The sequence below is a fragment of the Cydia amplana genome, chromosome 8, assembly GCF_948474715.1.
Source record: "Cydia amplana chromosome 8, ilCydAmpl1.1, whole genome shotgun sequence".
NCBI classification, from domain to species: domain Eukaryota; kingdom Metazoa; phylum Arthropoda; class Insecta; order Lepidoptera; family Tortricidae; genus Cydia; species Cydia amplana.
In genome coordinates, this window is record NC_086076.1 from 5329246 (window position 1) to 5353835 (window position 24590).

General features: G+C 39.5%; 2 protein-coding genes across 3 annotated transcripts in view; one reads left to right on the forward strand and one right to left on the reverse strand.

The window, feature by feature from the left end:
• Positions 1 to 24590, reverse strand: part of LOC134650320 (proteasome-associated protein ECM29 homolog) — a 295370-nt gene that overhangs the window by 208965 nt on the left and 61815 nt on the right. The window lies entirely within an intron of this gene.
• On the forward strand, positions 4193 to 23291 carry LOC134650190 (LMBR1 domain-containing protein 2 homolog). Of its 2 annotated transcripts, none has more exons than XM_063505106.1 (11): positions 4193 to 4511; positions 5436 to 5626; positions 6010 to 6203; positions 6482 to 6663; positions 7217 to 7387; positions 8492 to 8669; positions 13057 to 13238; positions 14731 to 14970; positions 15675 to 15876; positions 16874 to 16975; positions 23047 to 23291. In XM_063505106.1, exons 1-11 carry the CDS (start codon positions 4338 to 4340, stop codon positions 23283 to 23285), a joined length of 2055 nt encoding a protein of 684 aa, XP_063361176.1. In that variant the 5' UTR covers positions 4193 to 4337; the 3' UTR covers positions 23286 to 23291. The 2 variants fall into 2 exon arrangements, with proteins under 2 accessions (XP_063361176.1, XP_063361177.1); XM_063505107.1 differs by having other exon boundaries at positions 23080 to 23291.

A 24590-nucleotide genomic window follows, 5' to 3' on the forward strand; every position in this document is an offset into this window, starting at 1 on the left:
TATTATTTAAAAAAAATTGAGTTATTATTTAAAAAAAAAAGAGATATTATTGTAAATGAAAACATACCTCTTTCAATCAAGATGATCGGAACTTGTATCTTTAAAAAAAATAAAGCAGTTGTATTATACTCATAAGATGACTGCTAGCAGTCATCTTATGAGCCTATAGACAAAGCATTCAAATGACATTGCTTTAGATATCACTGTCAGTCATTTAATTGACACATTTAAGTGCTGGAGTAGAAAAAGTCATCAAACTAGTTTCTATGTTGCTGGATTCTTCAATCTATGCGTTTGGACGCATATTTAAGTTTAAGTTAAAACGGCCGTTTTTGTTTTGAGTTCATAGATTGACGAATCCAGCAACATAAAAACTAGTTTGATGTATTCATATATAAGTAGTTTCCATAATTTTGGCTATTTTTTCACCGTGAAAAGAACCTACAAACCGTACAGGTACTTTAATACATGATACAGTCATACAGTACGTAGCGGCCTCGTTTTTAGGGTTCCGTAGCTAAATGGCAAAAAACGGAACCCTTATAGATTCGTCATTTTAAATAGCTTTCGTTAAATTGAAATAATCACGATCATTTAGCAGTGGCGCTAGTGTGCACGTTGATGGGCTCGCTCGATGTGAGCTACCGTTACTAACGACAGAGAGCCATAGTTGGTTGTCGGCAGTAAGCGTGTTTTATAGCTCTACATGGAGCCCGAGAGAAGTAGCCAATGAAACGGCTCGCTCGGCAGCCGCAGTGTTAAATCTTGGCTAAAGGCGCTATTGCTTTCCGTGCGTGGGATTCGGCTTATTCTACTTAGGTTGCTACTGTTTTTCCTATGTATAACACCTATTGTTAAAAATATTGTAGTTTACCAAAATTCGATATTGGGTAATTTCGACTAAGACTTCAAAATGTCGGTAAATTCTGAAAAATCACCCATAAAGTAGATTATATAATACATCTTATGGTTGTTTTATTTTACAAATAAAATCTCCGGGGCATGTACTCTATTGATGGTGAAATTATATGCATTTGCCACTTACTCATATTTTTACATGTACCTAGTACCTACTTACCTATTCACAAATAATCAGAAACGTTTGAAATAAAGGAAAATATAAAAACTAAATGCCTTGAGCGAGACTCGAACTCGGGACATCGGGCTACAAGCGTGGGATGGTGACAGCGGCGCTCTACCAAGTACCAACTAAGCTACTGAGACTAGCAGACAATAGAGTGTAGCAGAAGATATCTCCATTTAGTCCTTCTTTTATTTTTTACATTTTTTTTTGTTGATTTGTGTCATATTTGGTAGGTTTGAAGGACTCCTTATTCTGGGCGGTCCCAATAAAAATGTATGACCTGGCGAAAAAAATTTTAGCAAATAAAAAAAGGCCCAAAAAATTTAATTATATTTTAATTAAACTTGGTCAACCAGATCTTGACAGTAGAAAAAGGCGGCAAATTTGAAAAATGTAGGCGCGAAGGGATATCGTCCCATAGAAAATTTGAATTTCGCGCCTTTTTTTACTGACAAGATTTGGTTGACCAGCTATAATTACATACGACGTCCGCTTATATTAAAAATAGGTAGTTATATTTCATTCGATTTCACACATAACCGAACATCTTGTTAGAAATATTTCACGCTGGCTAGATAAGATAAGCCCCTTCCCTATTTCAATAAAAATTACACTTTCAATCTGTTCCAGTGAAGAAGCATTTTATGGCTCACGAGGGAATTATTCTCGAACGCTTTTTGGCGAATATATGAGCGCGTTTCGTTGCCTTCATGTTTATGAGAAAGTAACTAAAGCTTTGGATTCCTCCGAAAACGGTGCCGTCATATGACGGCCGTCATATAGCGGCAGCAAAAGACGGCCGTCATCCACCAAGGTCAAAGCGGCAAATTTGAAAAATGTAGGCGCGATGGGATAACGTCCCATAGAAAATTTGAATTTCGCGCCTTTTCCTACTGACAAGATTTGCTTGATCATCTATAATTTACTTGGAGGATGAAATATCATCAGAAGAGGGAAATAATCGTAGTACGGAATCATTTATTCAAATCTCGTGTCATTTATTCAAAATGGCGTCACTGCTATCTAATAAAACGTTCACGAAACTATCGACAAGGTCATGACGGCCGTCATCTTACGTTAAGATCGGTTTTCCTAGGATAGCGGTGCCGTCATATAGCGGCCGTCTCCATACTAAATAATACGGCTAAATATGGATGTCGTCGTATTTGTATGGAGACGGCCGCTATATGACGGCACCGCTATCGGAGGAAACCAAAGCTTTACGTTGACAATCAACGCCGTCTAGGAAACCGCGCCATCTTGTTTACATAGACAACGTTCTAGTGACGTCAGTCAACGCTATATAGCGTAGCGATGTGACGAGTCCACTTTTTTTCAATTCGAATCATTCGAATTGATTCGGCCGCTGATTCGAATTCAAAATCGAGTTGACTCGACTCGACGATTCGCGTGGTTCGCGACAAGGTCACAGGCACAGGCGCGGAGCGAGTTGAGACGGCGAGTTACGCGGCAGTTGTTGTAAAAAGAACCTTCAGGGCACGGAATTAAGGTTTATTTTTGAATGGCCATACTAGCAGTGAACTCGACTTGGGATACTTGGAATGGCGAATCAAGCGGCAGTTGTTGTAAAATGAACCTTCGGGTCACGGAATTAAGGTTTATTTTTGAATGGTCATAGTACCAACTCGAGTTGAGACGGCGAATCGAGCGGCAGTTGTTGTAAAAAGAGCCTTCGGGCTAGTATTAAGGTTTATTTTTGAATGGCCTTAGTAGCAGTGTGATAGCGTTGACTCGGCTCGGCGAGTTGTTCGCCGAGTTAGCTAGTGGTCGAGTTGATTCGAATTGCCCATAGTCTTGATTCGAATTAACTCATCTGTAGGCTGATTCGAATTATTCGAATAAGATAACTCGACTCGCCCATCGCTAATATAGCGGCCGTAATATGACGGCACCGTTTTCGGAGGAATCCAAAGCTTAAGTATACAATATAGGTATTGGCTCTGTGTGCGGTGCCAGCCCCCGATTTGGGACACAAGTTTAGTGTTATACTTAATTAACATTTAGAGTTGAGAGATATCTAATAACAAATAATATTTTATTAAAAAGTAAGTACCTAGTACCTACCTACCTACCTAACTGTATAATCCGGGCCTCAACATTGGTTTTGACATTTGCGGTAGAGCGACGCAGTCGGCAGCAATGTCGCGCCGCAATAGGGTATTTTCCTGTATTTAAAATAAATTATTTCACACTATGCATGAAATAAAGCATCTGATAATTACTAGAAAAACATAAATAGCAGTTATTTTTAAACACAAGTTCTATTTAATAAATCAGATAGAAATATAATAAAAAGTATAGCTGGTCAACCAAATCTTGTCATTAAAAAAAGACGCGAAATTCAAATTTTCTATGGGACGAAATCCTTTCGCACCTGCATTTTTCAAATTTGCCGCCTTTTTCTACTGTCAAGATCTGGTTGACCGAGTATAGGTGAATTGACCGTGACGTCACGATGTAATGTTTCATATAAACTTGGTCAACCAGATCTTGACGGTAGAAAAAGGCGACAAATTTGAAAAATGTAGGCGCGAAGAGATATCGTCCCATAGAAAATTTGAATTTCGCGCCTTTTTTTACTGACAAGATTTGGTTGACCAGGCTATAGTAAACCATAAGTAAACGTAGGATTTTATACTATCTGTGGTCCGTAAAAAATGACAGCCTACGTCAACACGTTTTCGCGATATAAACGTTCACTGTGCAGCGCTTCATAGCATATGTGGGCTAAAATTGTCGCATCCACGACGTTTAGCAGTACCCACTACTATCTAAACTAAACGCAGCTGAATGGTGTGAACAGACGAACGTCAATAACGTCATCCACATTTTCCACAACACGACCTAATTTTCTGTCTTGTTATCAAAATATTAAAACTAATGCTTAAAGTGTGTCTAAATCATTGATTTATCATAAATGTTTGCTTTATACTTACCAACAACAATGTTATTATTTCCATCGAGTGTCTAAAATGTCTGATACGAAGTCAGATAACATAAGTATAGAGTTCGATCCGATTTTGCCTGATACTGGCGTCTTGTTTTACGAGGAATGTCCCGCGGAGTATGAGATTGAGAAGCCGATATTATTGCCGTTGAAATCATCGACTCAAGTGCGTTTCGAACAGCTTCAGCACGAAGCGGCGCGAGTGTGGAGAGATAAAAGAACAGCAGCGACGGCGAAGAAAAACTAACGCAACCAAAGATTCCTTGTTCAAATTAGCCTGTCAATATGGCTTACACACTGTTTGTTATAGAGATTATATCAGCGTTCATATTAGCAGCTACATTATTGTACAGATATGGAGATGTGTACAGAAATCACATAATAGTGACAGTGGCTGTAGTTACAGCATGGTATTTCTCGTTTGTTATTATGTTCATATTGCCATTGGATGTGTCTTCGGTGAGAAAAATTACTATCTGATTCTTATTCGTTTCAAGATTAATCCAACTATCACATCCAGTACAATCTTACATCACTACCTAATTCTTATTGTGGTTTTGTAATGCAAAAAGTCAATAATAATTAATTTTGGTCTTATCATTGATAACATTTTCCGCCCCTTTGTAGTCTAGCTAGCTATTAATTGATTATCTATTATAATAATACCAATTGTAAATATTATAAGCAAGTTTTACCAATTACAAAATTTGTTGTGTATAATATACCACAATAGAGATTAGTAAAAATGGCGTTATAACCGGATACTTTAAGTCTTTAGCTGTCACTAAAGCCTTGAAACTCCAAACCTCATTCAGTGGTTCCACGTTACACAAGCATTGTGCTAGTTTTCGTCCAGCTCTAGTTTTCTTTCACTTGACGGAGTAGCAACTAATATATTTTATTTATAGTGTGCAACTTGCGAAATATAATTTTTATGTAGATAGATATATTGTTTAGACATAATGTATTGCAAAAGATCCATATTTGTGCAGCAAGGTAGTTTTATATTCAAATTTTACAAAGAAACTAGTGCAATGACCCTATTGGTTTTTATTATTCTTTACTTGTCTGTCAGGCTGTTGGTTTTTTGGCATATCTTGTAAGAAAAGTGGGTTTCTCATACAAGACAGTAAATTTTTCATTTCTTCTTTATTTCAAAACTAGCGACCCGCTCCAACTTCGCACGGGTTAACAAATTGTACATAAACCTTCCTATTGAATCACTCTATCTATTGAAAAAAAATCCGCATCAAAATCCGCGTAGTTTTAAAGATCTAAGCATACATAGGGACAGACAGCAGGATACTACTTTGTTTTATACTATGTAGTGATATGGTAACATAAGTGTTGAGTACAAAATTAATGTAACTTTTCATCCCACAGACGGTATATCGACAATGCATGCAAAACAGCAACTCAACGACAGTGGCCCCGAGTGTGTCGCCGCTACAGAATGAGTCCACCACAACCGTCCCCCCAGTCACGAAATGTCAGAAACCGTGGAGCTTTGTAGATGACAGCGTGTTTCCTAATCTCTGGAGGGTCGTCTATTGGACTTCACAATGTCTGACTTGGTAATTTTTGATTGTTTTTTACATGTGTCATGTTCATTATAACTTTTGGTATTTTTTCTTGTGTGACACAATAAAGAGGGCTGTTAATGATGGCAGTTTAATAATCAAAGAACTGAGCTGCATAAGGAGCAGTTGCCAGACACGATCCTCAGGCATGATGGAATAAATAAAAATTTTTCTTTACTCGCATTGTTAAAGACCTCTGGACTTTATAATTTAAATGAAATGCGTTTGATATTTAAAACCATCTACTAATAGTCCAAAAGAACAACTAATACATATTATCATTTGGTTTTGTTTGAGTTTTTTCAAGTCACATCTAAATGAATATAGAAGAGTAAATTTTTACAAAGTAAAACAGTCTTTATATCCTTCTATTACAGGTTGATAATGCCAATGATGCAGTCATACAGCAAAGCAGGTGACTTCACGGTTAAGGGCAAGCTGAAATCAGCGCTCGTTGACAACGCCATTTACTACGGCTCATACTTATTCATCTGTGGCATTCTGCTCATTTACATTGCCCTAAAGGGTGTCTCCCTGGACTGGGCCAAGATCAAGGCTATTGCGTCCTCAGGTCTGTATGTCTCTCTGTCCAGAGGGCCTACCGCGAACATCAAAAATTTAAATTAAACGTAAATTTTGTCACCTGGTCGCTTCAATACATCTTGGGTAAAAATATCATTATTGACACAAAATGTATTTAACTGATAATAGGCAACATAATACGTAATATAATTTGTGTAATAGGTATCTAAAAATTTCATGTCAATCTTGATCAAATTAGTGTAATTTCAGTTGATATTCAATGATGAGTCAACTACCTAAATGGCTGACTGTAATTTTTTTTTTCAGCCAGTAACACATGGGGTCTTTTTCTCTTGATTCTTCTTTTGGGCTACGCCCTGGTGGAGGTACCAAGAAATCTGTGGAATAACTCCAAGAAGAATTATACTCTGACATACACTTACTTCAAGATAGCCAAGCTGAGTACCGACAAGTGTGAGGCGGAGGAAAATATGGACGACATATTGGATGTGAGTTTTACTTTTAAGTCTACATTGTACTCCCTTGATTTAAAAAGTCCATACATAATCTAGTCGCCTGCACCATCTTCTGAAAGACTAATTGATAATGAGCTTTATTCTCTTCAAATGGAGTTTATTCTAGATTAGACACGCGTGACTTGGTCTTGAGAACTTAGCAATCGGTAATGTACAGCTAGCTGCAGAGATAGTTTACCCCCCCCCCCCTGCATAAAATGTTTGCAGGGGGGTCAGTTATTTCTGCAGCTGACTGTACCATATTCCTTTGACTTAGTGCTGACATTGCCACCAAACCGCCTGCCAGGGCACAAATTATAGCTACGATCGATAATGAACTTTATAACTGAAATATAGTCTATCGGCTATAATCCTGCCACCCGCCGAAGCTGCCTAAACAGCCTGGGCTTGAGATAACTTATAGCAATCAATAATGTACCTTATCGCTTTGATTTAGAACCCGAAGCCGGCAAACATATAAGGAACCGAAACCAGCGACAAAAACAAAATATGGCAGTCGATAATGAACTTTATTGCGTTTACATAGAGTCTCTCGGCGATCACCGCGGCCGTGGGTCCCGGGCACCCGCTGCACCGGCACGTGGAGACCATCGTGCAGAAGCTGCCCGTGCAGCTGCGGGACCGGCTCAACAGCCGGCAGGCGCCCGAGCGGCCCGCAGCGCCGTCGCTCAAGTCGCTCGTCAACTTACATAAGAAGGTGACTTGGAATCGTCATCATCATCGTTCGCTTGCCCTTATCCCATTTCCTTGGGGTCATTGCATGTCATTTTCTTCCATACCTGACTGTCAACCGACATCTCATCATTCACTTGAAGGTAAATTGGAATATGCTAGTTTATTATGCTTTATGTGTGTTGTGTAATTTTGTATGTGTTTAAAGATAGTTTAAGACATTTTTAAGGTTACACCGCCTAAATAAAAACAGAACGCCTGTTCTTGCGATTATCGGCCCTTTTATCACAAGCATTTTACTCAGAAATTAAGTATAAAATGTATAAAAATATAGGTATACTAAATAGATATTGAAATGATAAAATATCCAGTCATCATCATCTTCGTCGCGTTGTCCCGGCATTTTACCACGGCTCATGCCTGGGAGCCTGGGGTCCGCTAGGCAACTAATCCCAGGAACTGGCGTGGGCACTAGTTTTTACGAAAGCGACTGCAATCTGACCTTTCAACCCAGAAGTTAAACTCGACTCGTTAAACTTCACTTTTTATCTGCTCCGTAATACTTTTACCTGTTTCCTTTTCTCTATAGCTGGCATATTTACGTTTATTTTTTATATGTATGTATATATGTGTGTGTATATGTGTATGTATATGTATCTTATTTTATTTTATTTTTATTTGTGTTATACTGTTTTGTATTGTGTTTTTCTGTGCTAAAATTCATATATTGAATATGAAACACCTACTGACATGACATAAATTTATTAATTTCCGCTACCTAAAGGTTGTCTGGAAGAGATCGCTTTTTAGCGATAAGACCGCCTGTTGTTTAACCTCTTCTTCCTGTATTATCTGTATTGTTTTCTGTAATGAGGTGTGCAATAAAGAGTATTTGTATTGTATTGTTAAACTAGGCCTAATTGGGATTAGTCCGGTTTTCTCACGATGATAAAATAGCCAGTTTTGATCCAAATATATCGTGATTTACCCAGCCCGAGGCGATATGTCGCCACGCAAAGGACCTAGTTAAACATCCTAAAAAATAACAGATATGTTTACATAAACTTTTATTTAAGCACTCCCACGATGAAGCAAATGCAATGTTTCCCTAATGTCCCCTTTTCGTCAGATGATCAAAGCACTCCACGTGCTCCAACGCACCGAGACCCAGTGGGGCATCACGCTGGAGCGAGTGCTCCATCTAGAGGACGTGGCCACCAACCTGCGCTCGCCGGACCGCCGCTTCGCGCACACTTTCCATACTGCGCGGCCGCGCGCGCTGCGGCTGCTATACCCGCCCACTACTGGTGAGCTTGTTATACTTAGATAGATAGTCCATTTATTTGTTTGCCACAATACACACAAGATATTCAAAGTTACAACAATGACAGTATACAAAAAACAATCCAGAGAAAAATGGAAAATTACAAAGACAGATAATATATGTGACGTTATCTATGAAAAGGGACCTTATTGTCGATGGCGCTTACGCCGTTATTAACGATGCTCTGATATAAATACAATGCCGCGCGACGCTGTGCGGCGTAAGCGGCGGCTGCTCTACCCGCCCTCTACTGGTGAGCTTGTTATACTTAGATAGATAGATAGTCCATTTATTTGTTTGCCACAATACACACAAGATATTCAAAGTTACAACAATGACAGTATACAAAAAACAATCCAGAGAAAAATGGAAAATTACAAAGACAGATAATATATAGTCACACAGATTTACGCAAAAAAGAGAAAGAAAGAAAACATACATAAAAACACTTTTCATACAAGTAAATGCTGTGTGCATCGCAGCAAAACAAAAGGGTTCTGGCTCAGTATTACGCTTCACCCATTGGGAGAAGCACTGGTATTCTGCCAGGACCAAGATCACGTCAACAAAAATCAGTGAAAAAGATGAAATAGTGAAAAGTTGGTACTTACCTAATTACCAATAGTAACACAATTTAAACTAGAGTGACTTTTAATGTGTGCACATAGTTGTGACATAGAAGTGTCAGTGTGGTTAGCATGTAAGTTGTGTCCAAATGTGATTTAGAGATAATCTTTCTTTTCTCAAAAATGGACGGCAAAGTCGACGTTGCCGGTTAAAAAATAGGTCGCGAAGTGCGTAGTTTATGGTCATTCAAAAAATTAAAAAGTTAAAAACATTGCAGTCTCGATTTCGGGACTGCAATGTCGCATACAAATTCCATTATTTAACGAGTTCCAAACTTTTTAAAACTTCAAATGGCCATATCAAATGAAGGCATAGGTCCCTTAAACAGCCAAACATGATCAGCACTTATTATTATAAAGCCTATAACAGACTATCGCACCGCACCGCGACCTTGGAGCGTCGCACTCATAAGTGAGAGCGAGAAACAGATATCTCTTTCTCGCTCTCACTTATGGGTGCGACGCTCCAAGGTCGCGGTGCGGTGCGATAGTCTGTTACAGGCTTAATGTTGGTACCGCGACTATTTAGGTGTCTCAAATAGGTTGGCGTATTTTCAGCAGAAAAATACACTTCTTTTTTTTTTAAAGGCGGCAAGCTAATTTTTTTAATGGTTGTATTTTTTTCTGTGAAAATTAATGGAAAATTAGAACGTTGCTTCTGTAAGTTCTGTAAAATATTTCTATTTCTTGCACCATTTTTGAGAAAAGCACTATATATGACTCGGCTGGAAGGCTACTTGCTGGCTTCGGATTCAATTAAACGGACTCCCAAGGTCGTCCGTTTAAAACGAATCCTCAGCCTGCAAGTAGCTACTTCCGAACCTCGACAATAATGTACTATTTCGTTATACTTTTTCTCGGAAACTACTGGACCAATTAAGTTGAAATTTGGTACACATATGTAAGTAAATTAGAGACCCATAGATGGATATGTAAGTGAATCAACTTTTTCTTGTCACTCGTTGCCATGGTTACGTTCTCCTGGGTCACGATTTAGAACCTGATTTTTAGGCATTTAAATTCACCAAACACGCTTTTTTAGGGTTCCGTACCCAAAGGGTAAAAACGGGACCCTATTACTAAGACTCCGCTGTCCGTCCGTCCGTCCGTCTGTCACCAGGCTGTATCTCACGAACCGTGATAGCTAGACAGTTGAAATTTTCACAGATGATGTATTTCTGTTGCCGCTATAACAACAGATACTAAAAACAGATTAAAATAAAGATTTAAGTGGGGCTCCCATACAACAAACGTGATTTTTGACCGAAGTTAAGCAACGTCGGGCGGGGTCAGTACTTGGATGGGTGACCGTTTTTTTTGCTTGTTTTGCTCTATTATTTGTTGATGGTGCGGAACCCTCCGTGCGCGAGTCCGACTCGCACTTGGCCGGTTTTTTTTAGCATTAGAAAAAACTTGCAAGAAGGTAAGCGATCTTGACATGTCTTTCAATAGAAAAACGCTTTTTATAAATCAAAAACTATTACTTATGAAAGCAGAAGAATATAAATGATCGTATTAGATTCATAATTGTTACATATTTGCCGTAACTTATTTTTAAAATGTGTTTTTCAATTAAAAGACACATCAAGATTGCTTACCTTATTTCTAATGCAAAAAAAAACGAACTATAGTATAAGGCTTGAGTGAACCCTCGGAGCGGAGCGTTCGGCGGGGCGTGCAGCGTGGCGTCGGGGTCATGAGTGATTTGAGCAGCGTGCACTAAGGCCGCTCCTATACGTTTGATTTGTTTAATGCCGGCTGTACACTCTCGGCCGAGACCTCTCGCCGAGAGTCTCGGGGGAGAAGTCCTCGACGAGAGCCCACCATGTACACTCTCGTTGCGTCATTTGAACAGCGGATATCGGCTACGATGGACCTAGAAACTGCTGCAGCCGTTGCTCTTTTAGTTAGCGGGCAAGTAAATGAACGAGAATGTACATGCTTTGTCTCGTTTGCCTCGCGAGAGCGAACGAGACCCTTTGACTCGGCCGCAAAAAACCGACACGCGACCGAGACGCACCGAGGCGAGACCCGAGCGGGCGAGACAAGGCGAGAGCATCATGTACACTCTCGTTCTCGGTCTGTCTCGGGGTGTCTCGCCGAGAGTGTACAGCCGGCATAACATACACGCCGCACGCCCCGCTCCGCTGCACGCCCAATATGAGCGTCCACTCAGGCCTTACACTTATACTTTTTCTCGGAAACTACTGGACCAATTAAGTTGAAATTTGGTACACATATGTAAATTAGAGACCCAAAGATGGACATGTGACGTAAACTAATGGATTTTAAACATGGCGGCCACTTTTTGGGGGTAAATGAGAAAGTTAAAAAATAAAGTTTATCAAACTGTATCGTGTATGTTGTGTTGTGTCGTGTGTGTCAAATGTGCAGTCAAGCGTGAAACGGACTTAATCTACGGAAACCTTGGAACGCGAGTCCGACTCGCACTTGGCCGGTTTTTATTCTCGCAGTTTGGTAGACTTAGGTTAGCTGGAAGAGATTCCTTATAGGGATAAGTTCGCCTTTGTACCTCTATTTCTGTAAATTTATGTAAACCTGTGTTGTTTACAATAAAGTGATTACTACTACTTAGTAACCAGCGACTACGCAATACGCGAATAGGCTATGGGTCACAGCATAGACAAGAATAATGACGCGTTAGGTTAGGGGGTGAAAATACTGTAATATTTACTGCAAATTTAATAGCTGTAGTAAATTGCGGGAACCGTCCGGTTTGCGTTCAACACCGTCAAATTCAGGTGTCAGATTTGCGAGTACAATAAAGTGTAAGTATACTACTTCACGTATCTTTGTATCATTTTGCATATGGTCACAACTTATCTAATACCTTTAAACGAGCAATTCTTGTTTATTTATTTATTTATTTATATATATATATATATATTTCGGGGATCTCGGAAACGGCTCTAACGATTTCGATGAAATTTGCTATATGGGGGTTTTTGGGGGCGAAAAATCGATCTAGCTAGGTCTTATCTCTGGGAAAACGCGCATTTTCGAGTTTTTTTATGTTTTCCGAGCCCAGATATTGTAAATTATACAATACAATACAAATACTCTTTATTGCACACCTCATTACAGAAAACAATACAGATAATACAGGAAGAAGAGGTTAAACAACAGGCGGCCTTATCGCTAAAAAGCGATCTCTTCCAGACAACCTTTAGGTAGCGGAAATTAATAAATTATTTGTATAACCTGAGCCAAAATATTCCTATTTTTACACAAACAGTGTGACTCTTACACGGTGTGGCGTGATTAGAAAAAACCGGCCAAGTGCGAGTCGGACTCGCGCACGGAGGGTTCCGCACCATCAACAAAAAATAGAGCAAAACAAGCAAAAAACGGTCACCCATCCAAGTACTGACCCCGCCCGACGTTGCTTAACTTCGGTCAAAAATCACGTTTGTTGTATGGGAGCCCCACTTAAATCTTTATTTTATTCTGTTTTTAGTATTTGTTGTTATAGCGGCAACAGAAATACATCATCTGTGAAAATTTCAACTGTCTAGCTATCACGGTTCGTGAGATACAGCCTGGTGACAGACGGACGGACGGACGGACGGACGGACAGACGGACGGACGGACAGCGGAGTCTTAGTAATAGGGTCCCGTTTTTACCCTTTGGGTACGGAACCCTAATAAAAAGAACTGACAAATGATAGGAAAGTCGCAATCGACGTTTGTGGGTCCCGTTAGACTTTATCCATTCTTTTTTAGAATGGTACTGGGAGTGCGTCCTAAAGCAGTACTTCCTGAAGACGATGGCGCTGGTGACGGGCGTCATGTCGCTGGCGCTCGTCTGGTCCGAGATGACGTTCTTCAGCAAGCAGCCCGTGCTGTCCATCTTCGCCAACATCCTCAACGCCGCCAAATACACATACAACTATGCGGCCATTGTCGTGAGTATTTTATTTATTATCACACAAAACAGACACCATTTATTAGATGAAATAGTTATTTTCGATACAAGTGCGAAAAAGAGGAAATCCGAAACGAGTGGCGATAAATTAAAACACGACCGAAGGGAGTGTTTTAAATCGACACGAGTTGCGAATTACCTATTCGCACGTGTATCGAACAACGTTTTACAGTACATATGGCACTTTAAAGTTTCGACATACGCACGAAAAGCGCTATTTTACGCACTAGTGCGGAAAAGTAGCCCCATATGTACTGTAATAATTATTTTCAGTACAGGTTTTGGTATGGAATGCCATCCAAAGCATGTATGCGCATTATGATGTATATTAGAGCTAAAACTACTACTTATACTAAAGGTACTATACAACTAAATCAATAACACAATAATGACACAATAAAGCAATTTTAGACACAAAACATAATAATTAATAAAGAAAAGAGGGAAAATAAAGCAAAAAACTATTACCTAGTATTGCTAATATCATTCTATCTTTCGTTACCCTTTCTTCTCACCTTGTATTATGGTAGGACATCAATTTAAAATGAGTTGGTAAGGACTTTATTTTCAAAAATGAGATGCTTACAATGTCATACATCAATATGAGAAGCATTCATTGATCCGCAACGCCCTGAAAACCTTGAAATCGACTACCATGACCGCGTGCTTTTTTCGCTCGTTTTCACCCTTTCGTTTTTGGTTCCCTTACAACCTAACTGGCAATTGTAAACTTACTGGCAGCCCGTGCCATTCTGCCAAAGTGCTACTTACTTACTACTAATACTTAGTTGGTGCGAAAACCCAAAATGAGTCTTGGTCTCTGACACAAGATTCACGCCAGCTTTCACTGACGCTGAGCTCGCTCTATCCGACCACCCATACTTAGAATGACGGCATCCAGTTGGTCGAACCAAATATGCTATCTTTACAGCACGTACATCTTCCGTCCTTTCTATATGGCCAAGCCACCAATCAAGCTATAACAGACAGTCTCCACTGGCTTGGCCCAAGCGCTACAGTTTCCGTTTTTTGGCAACAAATAAACACCGTATATAGCTACGATCGCGGTTTTATATTATAAAACCGGCCAAATGCGAGTAGGACTCGCGCACAAAAAAAAATCCCGTTTGTTCTATAGGAGCCCGCCCCCCTTAAATATTTATTTTATTTTGTTTTTAGTATTTGTTGTTAAAGCGGGAACATAAATATGTACATCATCTGTGAAAATTTCAACTGTCTAGCTATCACGGTTCATGAGTTACAGCCTGGTAACAGACAGACGGACAACGGACGGGCTTAGTAATAGGTAATAGGGTCCCGCTTTTACCCATTGGGTACGGACGGAACTTTAAAAATGCGTGCGGCCCGACTCGCGGCTCACCGCCTCATTCGCAACCGCGAGGCTCATACGCGCCCATAAGTGTTAACTTATGTAACTTATGAAATGAAAGTTATTTCATTTCCTATTCCAGTGGGTGTCGACTCTGGTGATCGCGTACATGTTCTACTGCGCGTACTCGACCGTACTCAAGATCAGACTCCTGAACCTGTGGTACCTGGCGCCTCACCACCAGACCAACGAATACAGCCTCATCTTCAGCGGGATGATGGTGTGCCGCCTCACGCCAGCCATGTGCCTCAACTTCCTCAGCCTCGTGCATATGGACTCGCATGTTATTAAGGAGTATGTGATGGAGACTTATTATACCCAGGTGAGTTTTATTTTGCGTGGAAAGTGTTGTGTGCGTTACAGTACCTTACGTACTTCTACGTACAGTCAGCAGCAGAAGCGTTTATTAAGCGGGTGAGGTCAGGCGTAGCTTATTCCGCGATTTCGTCGCGTCGCTACAAGTACATGCGGCCCACACCAATTTAGGTGTCTAGCCATACGCCTGCTCGCGCTTGCGCTACCTAGCGGTCATATTTGTCGTAATAGACGCGTTTTGTTAGAGAGTGAATCTTCTGTACCTATTATTATTTATTCTGTGGTGAGGTGTTCAAAATGATCTTGACGCAACTTTATTGTTAAGAGAATAAGAGCGTGTCAAGGTAATTTTGAACACCACGCCCGCTTAGCAACTTCTGCTGCTGACTGTACCCTAGGCACGTATTAGTGTCTACTCGTATGCATACTTTAGGATTCGGAATCTTGTATACTTATTGAACCTTCTAATCCGTTGTTTATATACAATATTATTATGATATGGGACGTTATTAGTATTATAAATTATGTTTTAAAACGTTTCAATTAAAACTTACTTTTGTGAAATATCATAAGTAATGAGGTAAAAAAAAAGTAAGTCAAGACGATTTAAAGACTAATTGCTTCAAAGCTAAACCAAGCTTACGAATACTAACTTCTTTAAGACCCTTCTGAACGCTAACACAACCCTAACCAAATCCCTATTGTCCACAGATAATGGGTCACATGGACGTCCTGGGCATCATAGCCGAAGGTTTCAACATCTACTTCCCGATGCTAGTGGTACTGCTGTGCGCGGCTACGTACCTCTCGCTCGGCAGTCGTCTCCTCTCGCTCTGCGGCTTTCACCAGTTCGTGGGCGACGACGAGTTGACCACAGACCTCGTTGACGAGGGCCGGGAGATCGTCAAGCGAGGTTTGTTTTCAAACATTATTTACAAACTTTTTTTTTTTTTTCATTTATTTAACTTGGGAGTTTTAGCAATGCGCTAAGCCACCCCGTAATACAAAATATACATGTATATAACTACAACAATTTAACTATATATTTAAGGTTACTTAAAGGTACTTCTTAAATGTTATTTGACAGTGAGGAAAAATAAATATTAAGCAGTTCATTGGCATCATCAGATGATGGTGAGGCCAAGGCACTGTTACACCATCCTACGTTACTACTATTTACAAACTTGTAGTAGTTAACCCTAAAAGCTCGCTCCGCCGGGTCGACAGGCGAGTGACTTAAAAATCGGCCAAGTGCGAGTCGGACTCGCGTTCCAAGGGTTCCGTCCCTCATATTCAAACTTGAAATCTTAAGGTAACTTCATGGCAAATTCAAGCAAAATCTATCATCTAAAAACATGGAGCATACAAACATGAAAAGTTTACCCTAAAACTCACGAGTCCGAGCTAGTCCAGTTGCAAAACAAATATATCGGAGCGGTTAACGTGCTAACAAATATCTGAACACGCCTCTATTGTCAAGGCGCTAGAGTGCGTGTTCAGATATTTTTGAGCACCTCGGCCGCTCCGATATATCTGATCGCGACGGTTCCTCGCCTAGCAACTCTGGTAACATTAGCATCCGTTATATTGTTTTACTCATGGTATAATAATATACTCCGCCTTGTACTCTCTTCCGACCAGTGACTGACACAAGCCTACGCCATCATGCGATAGCGCTATATAAAGTGGCAATGTTATTGTGACGTAGGCTTGTGTCACTCTGGGAAGAGAAGACCATGTTTTATTAGACTATGGTTTTACTTAAAATGTCATTCAATAGAACTTGCTAACTATGTAAACGATGTAAACAAACCGCCATACTAAAATTGACACCGACTGTCAATTTACTAATAACTTTTGTTTACATAGTTAGCAAGTTCTATTGAATGACACTTTATATTCGTGTTTAGAAAAACGCAAGCGGCAGCGCGCAGAAGAGTCTCTGACGCGGCGCCGCGACTACAGCGAGCGGTACTCAAACTACCGCACCAAGCGGGACAACCAGGATGGAGGTAATACCTACAACGTTTATCTTCTTTTTCAGTCGGTCCCTCAATACCACTGACAATCCAACCTCTAGACTGAGCTTAGGCCAATTCTTTCATGAAACCGATGCTGCCAAAAATACGGGGGTGCGGGGGGACGAGGTGAGCGAATCCCGTGCCGTGATTGGTCCGTTCAAAGACACGGACCAATCACGGCACGGGATTGACTCGAAGATGGAGTAACGCTACCGTATGTGTGGCAGAGGGGGTAGCGCGACTATGCTATGTCTAGAGGTTGGATTGTCTGTGCTCAATACTGAGGATCGTGAATGAATGAATGAATGTTTATTTGCATCAAACAAGCGTACATACATGTGTTACCTTTTGGTTTCGTGACATCATGTCCTTCTGTTGAAGACCTGGTTCCTCCATAGGGTTTACACTGATCTCTTTAAATTCTTTACTGTATCGCAAAGAGTTATTAATAGTAAACAAGCTGTAAAAATTATAAATCCGTGCCTCGTATTTGAAAGCTAAAATAGATGTGACAGTTTAGCTGTTGTTTAGTGTTCTAGGCAGTAAAACAACTAGTACATAATAAAAAAACTATATTAAAAACAAAGAAAACGATTTTGTAAAAATAACTAAAGTTGAGGGTAGGTAGATTAGTAGATCTCAGAGGTGGTTCTTTATACAATTTAAAGCGAGCCCGTATTCACTTGCACGCACTTATGAACGAGTGCCACTTCCCTGCTGTGCGCTTGGTGCTGTGGTGGTTGCGCATGTAAGTGGTGGTGACGTCACGGCCTTGAGGTCTTTACGGGTCAGCAGGGCAGCAGGTGGACTCCGGAGCCAGTGTTGGTAGTGTAGGTGGTAGGACCCCTGGAATTTATCATTATTGGACATTTAGTAAAATGTCCGATTTTGCGTTACTGCCTGCAACATTTCGCCGCGTGAAGGAATAGCGCAAGATGAAAGTGCAGAAAGCAGGAAGGCAAGCTCAAAGCATTAAATAGTGATCAGTGATGTGGTAGAAACATACGAAATCAACTCAGTACTATGGAGTAAGTACTTATGCAATGAAAACTATTAAATTCAAAACATGTAAAGTGGAATTTATATTGAAAAACAATAATGTTAGCCTATAGCAATTAAGTTTTACTCTAGTTGTATTTAATCTACACATTTATTTGGAAATTGCAAATCATGATTTCACTTTTTAGGCAAGAGGGTAGAAATTCATTACGTTACAAGGAACAAAGGAAACCAATTGTACAGAATTACTGCGGCGAAGCGTAATAAAAGGATCTTAACTACAAATTAATCTAAGCACACACCTTATTAGGAAGAAATAACTATCTAATGATATAATTAGCACAAAGTAGTTATAAAATATAATTTTGCAACACTCACCCGAGCGGGGGAAAACACTAACGCACAAAATAAATTTAGAACATGATAGTTTCTGATGCAATTAATTAATTTTCCGACGGCACATTTTGGAAGGGTTGCACGAGAGCATTATTAAAAATTTAGCTGGAGCGAACACATCGCGCCGCCGCGGAAGTCCAAATGGCCGAGCTCCATGCACGGACACCCCTCGCGCCCCGCGATGTCGATACACACGTCACATACGTGTTTCGCGCTGGATAAGCGCCTACATCACCACACGAGCAAATATTACTATAGAATTATTTATTTAGTTAGGCACTTATATTTTAGTTTTACCTAATATAATTTATTTAGTTTTAAGATTATTCTTAGTGTATTTTTATGACAAAATTGATCATTCAAGGAGCGTCAAGACGCTAACGTTACATACCCCCCTTGTTTGGGAAGGGTTTTACCTAGGTAAAATCCTCTATCGCTATACTGACTCATTAGCTACCCGCCCTGAGCACTAATTTGCCACATTCTTCACACATTTGTACCAATCTGTCATTCTTCGTCTTTTATAACGCCGTTGCATATTAGAGTATGCTTCCAGCCTCTTTCATACAGAGTAATTGTAATTTTTTTACTTTTACTCGCTGATAGCCAACGATAGATGTTAAAATATTTAGCGGTCTCAATCTTTTATATATTTGCGGTCCTATTTGGAGTATTAATTCTTAGTTAAGAAATATATATATATTTAATAGTACAAGAAAATCAGTAGGTAGATACTGTATTTCTTTTAATACCAAGAGATTATAGTAATGAACCTGGTAGAGGTTTCAACACTGTACCCTTAGTTAGTTAAAAAATGTATATATTTAATAGTACAAGAAAATCAGTAGGTAGATACTGTATTTCTTTTAATACCAAGAGATTATAGTAATGAACCTGGTAGAGGTTTCAACACTGTACCCTTAGTGTATTCGTAAAAAAAAAAAGATAGTTTTAATAGGAACGCATTATACTAGAATGAGAAATGAGACCGACGCAGTCGTTTTTTTTGAATAGAAATATTTACCCATACTAGAACAAATCAATTTAAGGCTCTAGGACCTATAGTTAGTAAGTTTTAAGTCTTTGATGTGCCAAACACTCCTGGCACCAACTTCGTACTTCGTACTCTAACTCTGCCTTTTGCAATGAGAGATATTTAATTTGGTAAGACATGTTTAGTCCGTAGGTGCGTGTTGCAATATACAAATTACAATTAAAAATAATAGCAGAAAATTATTTCCCAGAAGAACACAGAAATAGAAAGAAGCAGAAAGTAGTAGAAATCACTTAAAAACTAGCTAGTTAACAATGATCAGCAAAATGTGGGTAGAAGAAGAATAATTCGAAAGTGGTAAGTTACAAAAATATCAATAACGTGTATAAGCACAATTTTGATGATCACTAGGAAAGACTTATAGCTAAAAGAAACAACCAACACCAAAGATTACTAGATAATACTACAGCAAGCACAAGTGAATACGGCTCGAAACCTATTATTGGGCGCCAATGTGACAGTTTAGCTGTTGTTTAGTGTTCTAGGCAGTAAAACAACTAGTACATAATAAAAAAACTATATTAAAAACAAAGAAAACGATTTTGTAAAAATAACTAAAGTTGAGGGTAGGTAGATTAGTAGATCTCAGAGGTGGTTCTTTATACAATTTAAAGCGAGCCCGTATTCACTTGCACGCACTTATGAACGAGTGCCACTTCCCTGCTGTGCGCTTGGTGCTGTGGTGGTTGCGCATGTAAGTGGTGGTGACGTCACGGCCTTGAGGTCTTTACGGGTCAGCAGGGCAGCAGGTGGACTCCGGAGCCAGTGTTGGTAGTGTAGGTGGTAGGACCCCTGGAATTTATCATTATTGGACATTTAGTAAAATGTCCGATTTTGCGTTACTGCCTGCAACATTTCGCCGCGTGAAGGAATAGCGCAAGATGAAAGTGCAGAAAGCAGGAAGGCAAGCTCAAAGCATTAAATAGTGATCAGTGATGTGGTAGAAACATACGAAATCAACTCAGTACTATGGAGTAAGTACTTATGCAATGAAAACTATTAAATTCAAAACATGTAAAGTGGAATTTATATTGAAAAACAATAATGTTAGCCTATAGCAATTAAGTTTTACTCTAGTTGTATTTAATCTACACATTTATTTGGAAATTGCAAATCATGATTTCACTTTTTAGGCAAGAGGGTAGAAATTCATTACGTTACAAGGAACAAAGGAAACCAATTGTACAGAATTACTGCGGCGAAGCGTAATAAAAGGATCTTAACTACAAATTAATCTAAGCACACACCTTATTAGGAAGAAATAACTATCTAATGATATAATTAGCACAAAGTAGTTATAAAATATAATTTTGCAACACTCACCCGAGCGGGGGAAAACACTAACGCACAAAATAAATTTAGAACATGATAGTTTCTGATGCAATTAATTAATTTTCCGACGGCACATTTTGGAAGGGTTGCACGAGAGCATTATTAAAAATTTAGCTGGAGCGAACACATCGCGCCGCCGCGGAAGTCCAAATGGCCGAGCTCCATGCACGGACACCCCTCGCGCCCCGCGATGTCGATACACACGTCACATACGTGTTTCGCGCTGGATAAGCGCCTACATCACCACACGAGCAAATATTACTATAGAATTATTTATTTAGTTAGGCACTTATATTTTAGTTTTACCTAATATAATTTATTTAGTTTTAAGATTATTCTTAGTGTATTTTTATGACAAAATTGATCATTCAAGGAGCGTCAAGACGCTAACGTTACAATGTAGCTGTACGGCCCCGAGCATTAGTTATTTATGTTAGGGAGAACCAACAGCTTTAAAACTTACAATAAACAAGATTAAAAACGGAACTCACAGGTATGCGGTAAGAGTTTGTCAGAAGTTGACATTGGACAATTTTATTGGCCTAGTAGTTTATTTCATAAAACATAATATAGCCTAGATTTTTGAAGTGAAAACTTCTTTAGCGGCGCTGTGCACTTTTTGTGATGGGGAAAAAATGTTAAACTCGTAACAGGTGTCACGTGACCGTAAGACGTAAGACGGACACGTGACCTGATCGAAAAACTGTTACTTCAATGTCATTGAGTTTTTCTTTATTGATTTAAATGCCATCTAGTGAGTTTCCCTCTAACTCGAGTACTAACAATGATGTGCTTAGGGGTTTCAAGTAATGCGACGAAATAACGCTAGATGGCGTTAACCTCAACTATACATAGTGCTGCAGACATTTTGCAATAGTGATTGAGTTTTCACTTCTGCCGGCACTCCTTGAGTGCAACCCGTTGTTTTTTTTTTTGTTTTTTTACTACTTCTACAATTAATAACTCTTCGGTTTAACTACAGCCCAAAGTATTTCTATGTATGTTGTTCATTGATGTAGACCAGCGGTCGGCAACCTGCGGCCCGCGGGCCGCATGCGGCCCGTGAACCTGTCACTTGCGGCCCGCGAGCCTCCCTGGCTATTTTGTATGTAATATTGACAAACGACAATGTGTGATAAAGTCATAAATATTAACAAAGTGCGGCCCGCGTCAACTTCGTTAACTACTATGTGGCCCTTGGCTGCTAAAAGGTTGCCGACCGCTGAATTGTAGACGATAATGATAAACTAAGGAACGGAGTCATTCAACTATTTGTCTTGATGCATGTTAAACCTTTAAAATCTTGCATGACTGAGTCGATTAATAATTTTTAACAGCGACAATGCAACGGTTGTGGATTTAAACGGGCGGTTTGGGTCTTATTTTATTTAGTTACAAGTTAAACTTTACAAGTCTTCTTCATCGAAAGTGAGAACAAGTCTCTTAACTCATTGTGTTGTTCATTAAAACTTGTAAATTGTAATTGTAAAATAGGGCCCTGGGGCACGTTTCTCAAAAGAAAGGGACTTCCACTTGTGTTACAAGCTTTTGAGAAGCGGGCCCCTGGGGTCTATTGCATAATACAATACAAGCTAATAATACTATTAGTGATTTTGTATGTAAAATTACTAATAGTATTAGCTTGTGTTGTATAAATTATAATGCAATAGGCCCTTGGTGTTGGTAATTTTTACGCACTACATCTCACTTGCACCGACTTTTTTTTGTCTTATTTTTGTGAAACTAACGGTGTTTGAACACTTCACAATAGAACACATAGAATACAGAATTAAAAAAATGATTATATAAAAAGTTGAACGAGAACACATCACACTTAGTTGTTGTTCAGTTGCACTTGGATTCTACTTTTAAGGCCAGCAATGTATTTGGCTGTCTCTATTCAGGTCTAAGTTTGACTGGTAGAAAATTCCAATACAAAATGCCATGTTTCGTGCATTACAAAAAGGCTTATTTCCAAAATACAGGTTATATAAAAAATAATTAAGTTATCCATCACAGACCAAACTGCAAAAAGTTAAAATAAATACATATACGAAAAACCATATTTTTTCTGCAATACTCTTTATGGTACCTAGCGAAAAGGAGATAGGTATTATAAAATATATAAAAGAATATGTTGCCGGTCTAAATTAAACACGATTGCGGGCCCTCACTCCCTCAGTTTCGTCACAACACACACACTTCACGTACCGTTACTAACACTCCAACTCACTTTACCATCATTTTTATACCGGTTATTGTGCATGGTACCACATTTCAGCCCACACCGGGCTCCTACACGACGTGGACTCAGACTGCTACGTGCAACCGAGTCCCGAGCGATCCCAACCGGTTTCCGCGTACCAGCGTGCGGAGTTGCCTTACAACCGGACGACGGTAGACGATGAGTTGGACCAGAGGTTCGGTGCTAGCACGCTGCCCGCCATACAATCTGAGTTCGACGAGCGACGACGCGACAAAATGAGCGCGCCGCCGCGAGGGCTGTTCGATGACGTGTGAAGTGCAATATACATCTAGACTAGACTAGGAATCCTCTAGACTGAGTTTAGAGCAATTACTTCATGAAACCGATGCTGCCAAAAATACGGGGGTGCGGGGGGACGAGGTGAGCGAATCCCGTGCCGTGAATGGTCCGTTCAAAGACACGGACCAATGACTCGAAGATGGAGTAAAACTACCGTATGAGTGGCAGAGGGGGTAGCATTACTATGCTCAGTTTAGAGGATGTCTTGTCTGTGGCAATATAGAACGGGTTTTTGTAAAATACTTTTGAGGCATGTTGTAAATTGACGGCGTACAGAATTGTTGTACTCTATTGTAACAGTTGGATTAGTGTGTATACGGATTATAGCACTATACGTGGTTTCAGTCATTGACGTATATCTCGGGACGGACCTTATGGGCACTAAAAATTGTACTAGTTCAGCGGCGTCACTCACGAATTCGAGCCAATCGTGCAGTCTAACGCAACTACCAATCGCGCGCGTGATGCGAACTCATCAACCAATCGCGTTGGCGGTGTCACACCGCTGTATTGGCCCCATTCATGCACCATTCTTATTGGTTTCAGTTCAGTTTTACGTCAATGGTTTCAGTATTAGTGTTGAATTACAAAAAGCTAAATTGAGAATAAACCAACACTATGGTAACGATTTACCATTATTAATGTACGACCATAACATAGTTGGTTATTGTATTTTGCAAATATTGCTGACATTTTGCTTTTGAGATATTGGAAAGAAATGCAAATTTTGGGCAAATACAGTCATGTGTTTCGACTTCAAATTCTTTTAATTCCAAGACAGCCTAAAATGCAGGCTAGAATTTAAGCCTAAATTCAAGCCAAATTTGATTAATGTTTCTTTATGAAAACTCGTAGTAAGTTGTACAGTAAATTATTCTACAGTATAGTATTGGTTGTAATACATATTATTATTGTGTTAATAAATGTGGATGCTTGAGTCATATAAGAGATTTATTTTTTGTACAAGAAAAGTACTTGCTTTTGTCTATTGTAATAGTTTTATTAGAATTAGTCGTAGTGAATCATTTAATATATTCCAATTATTTTAGGTAAATTTTAGTTATTGCTCATTAAACCCTCAAGTTAAGGCATAAGATCATTTTCACTTAACTGTACACCTTAACCTTTTAACCGCCAGCAATTTTTGATCGAGCGTGCTCGTGTCGCCACCGACAGTAATTGTACCACGCAGAGTAAGGTTGGCATAGTTACGGGAGTTATAAATGTGCTGTAAAAACCAAATCAGATCTTTGTCTTATTTATCAGACTGTGGCGAAATG

Coding starts and splice junctions, on each gene's coding strand:
- LOC134650190 (XM_063505106.1), top strand. CDS start 4,338: ATGGCTTACACACTGTTTGTTATAGAGATTATATCAGCGTTCATATTA. Junction 6,204..6,481: donor CAAGGCTATTGCGTCCTCAG/GTCTGTATGTCT, acceptor TTTTTTTTTCAG/CCAGTAACACATGGGGTCTT. Junction 15,877..16,873: donor CCGGGAGATCGTCAAGCGAG/GTTTGTTTTCAA, acceptor ATTCGTGTTTAG/AAAAACGCAAGCGGCAGCGC.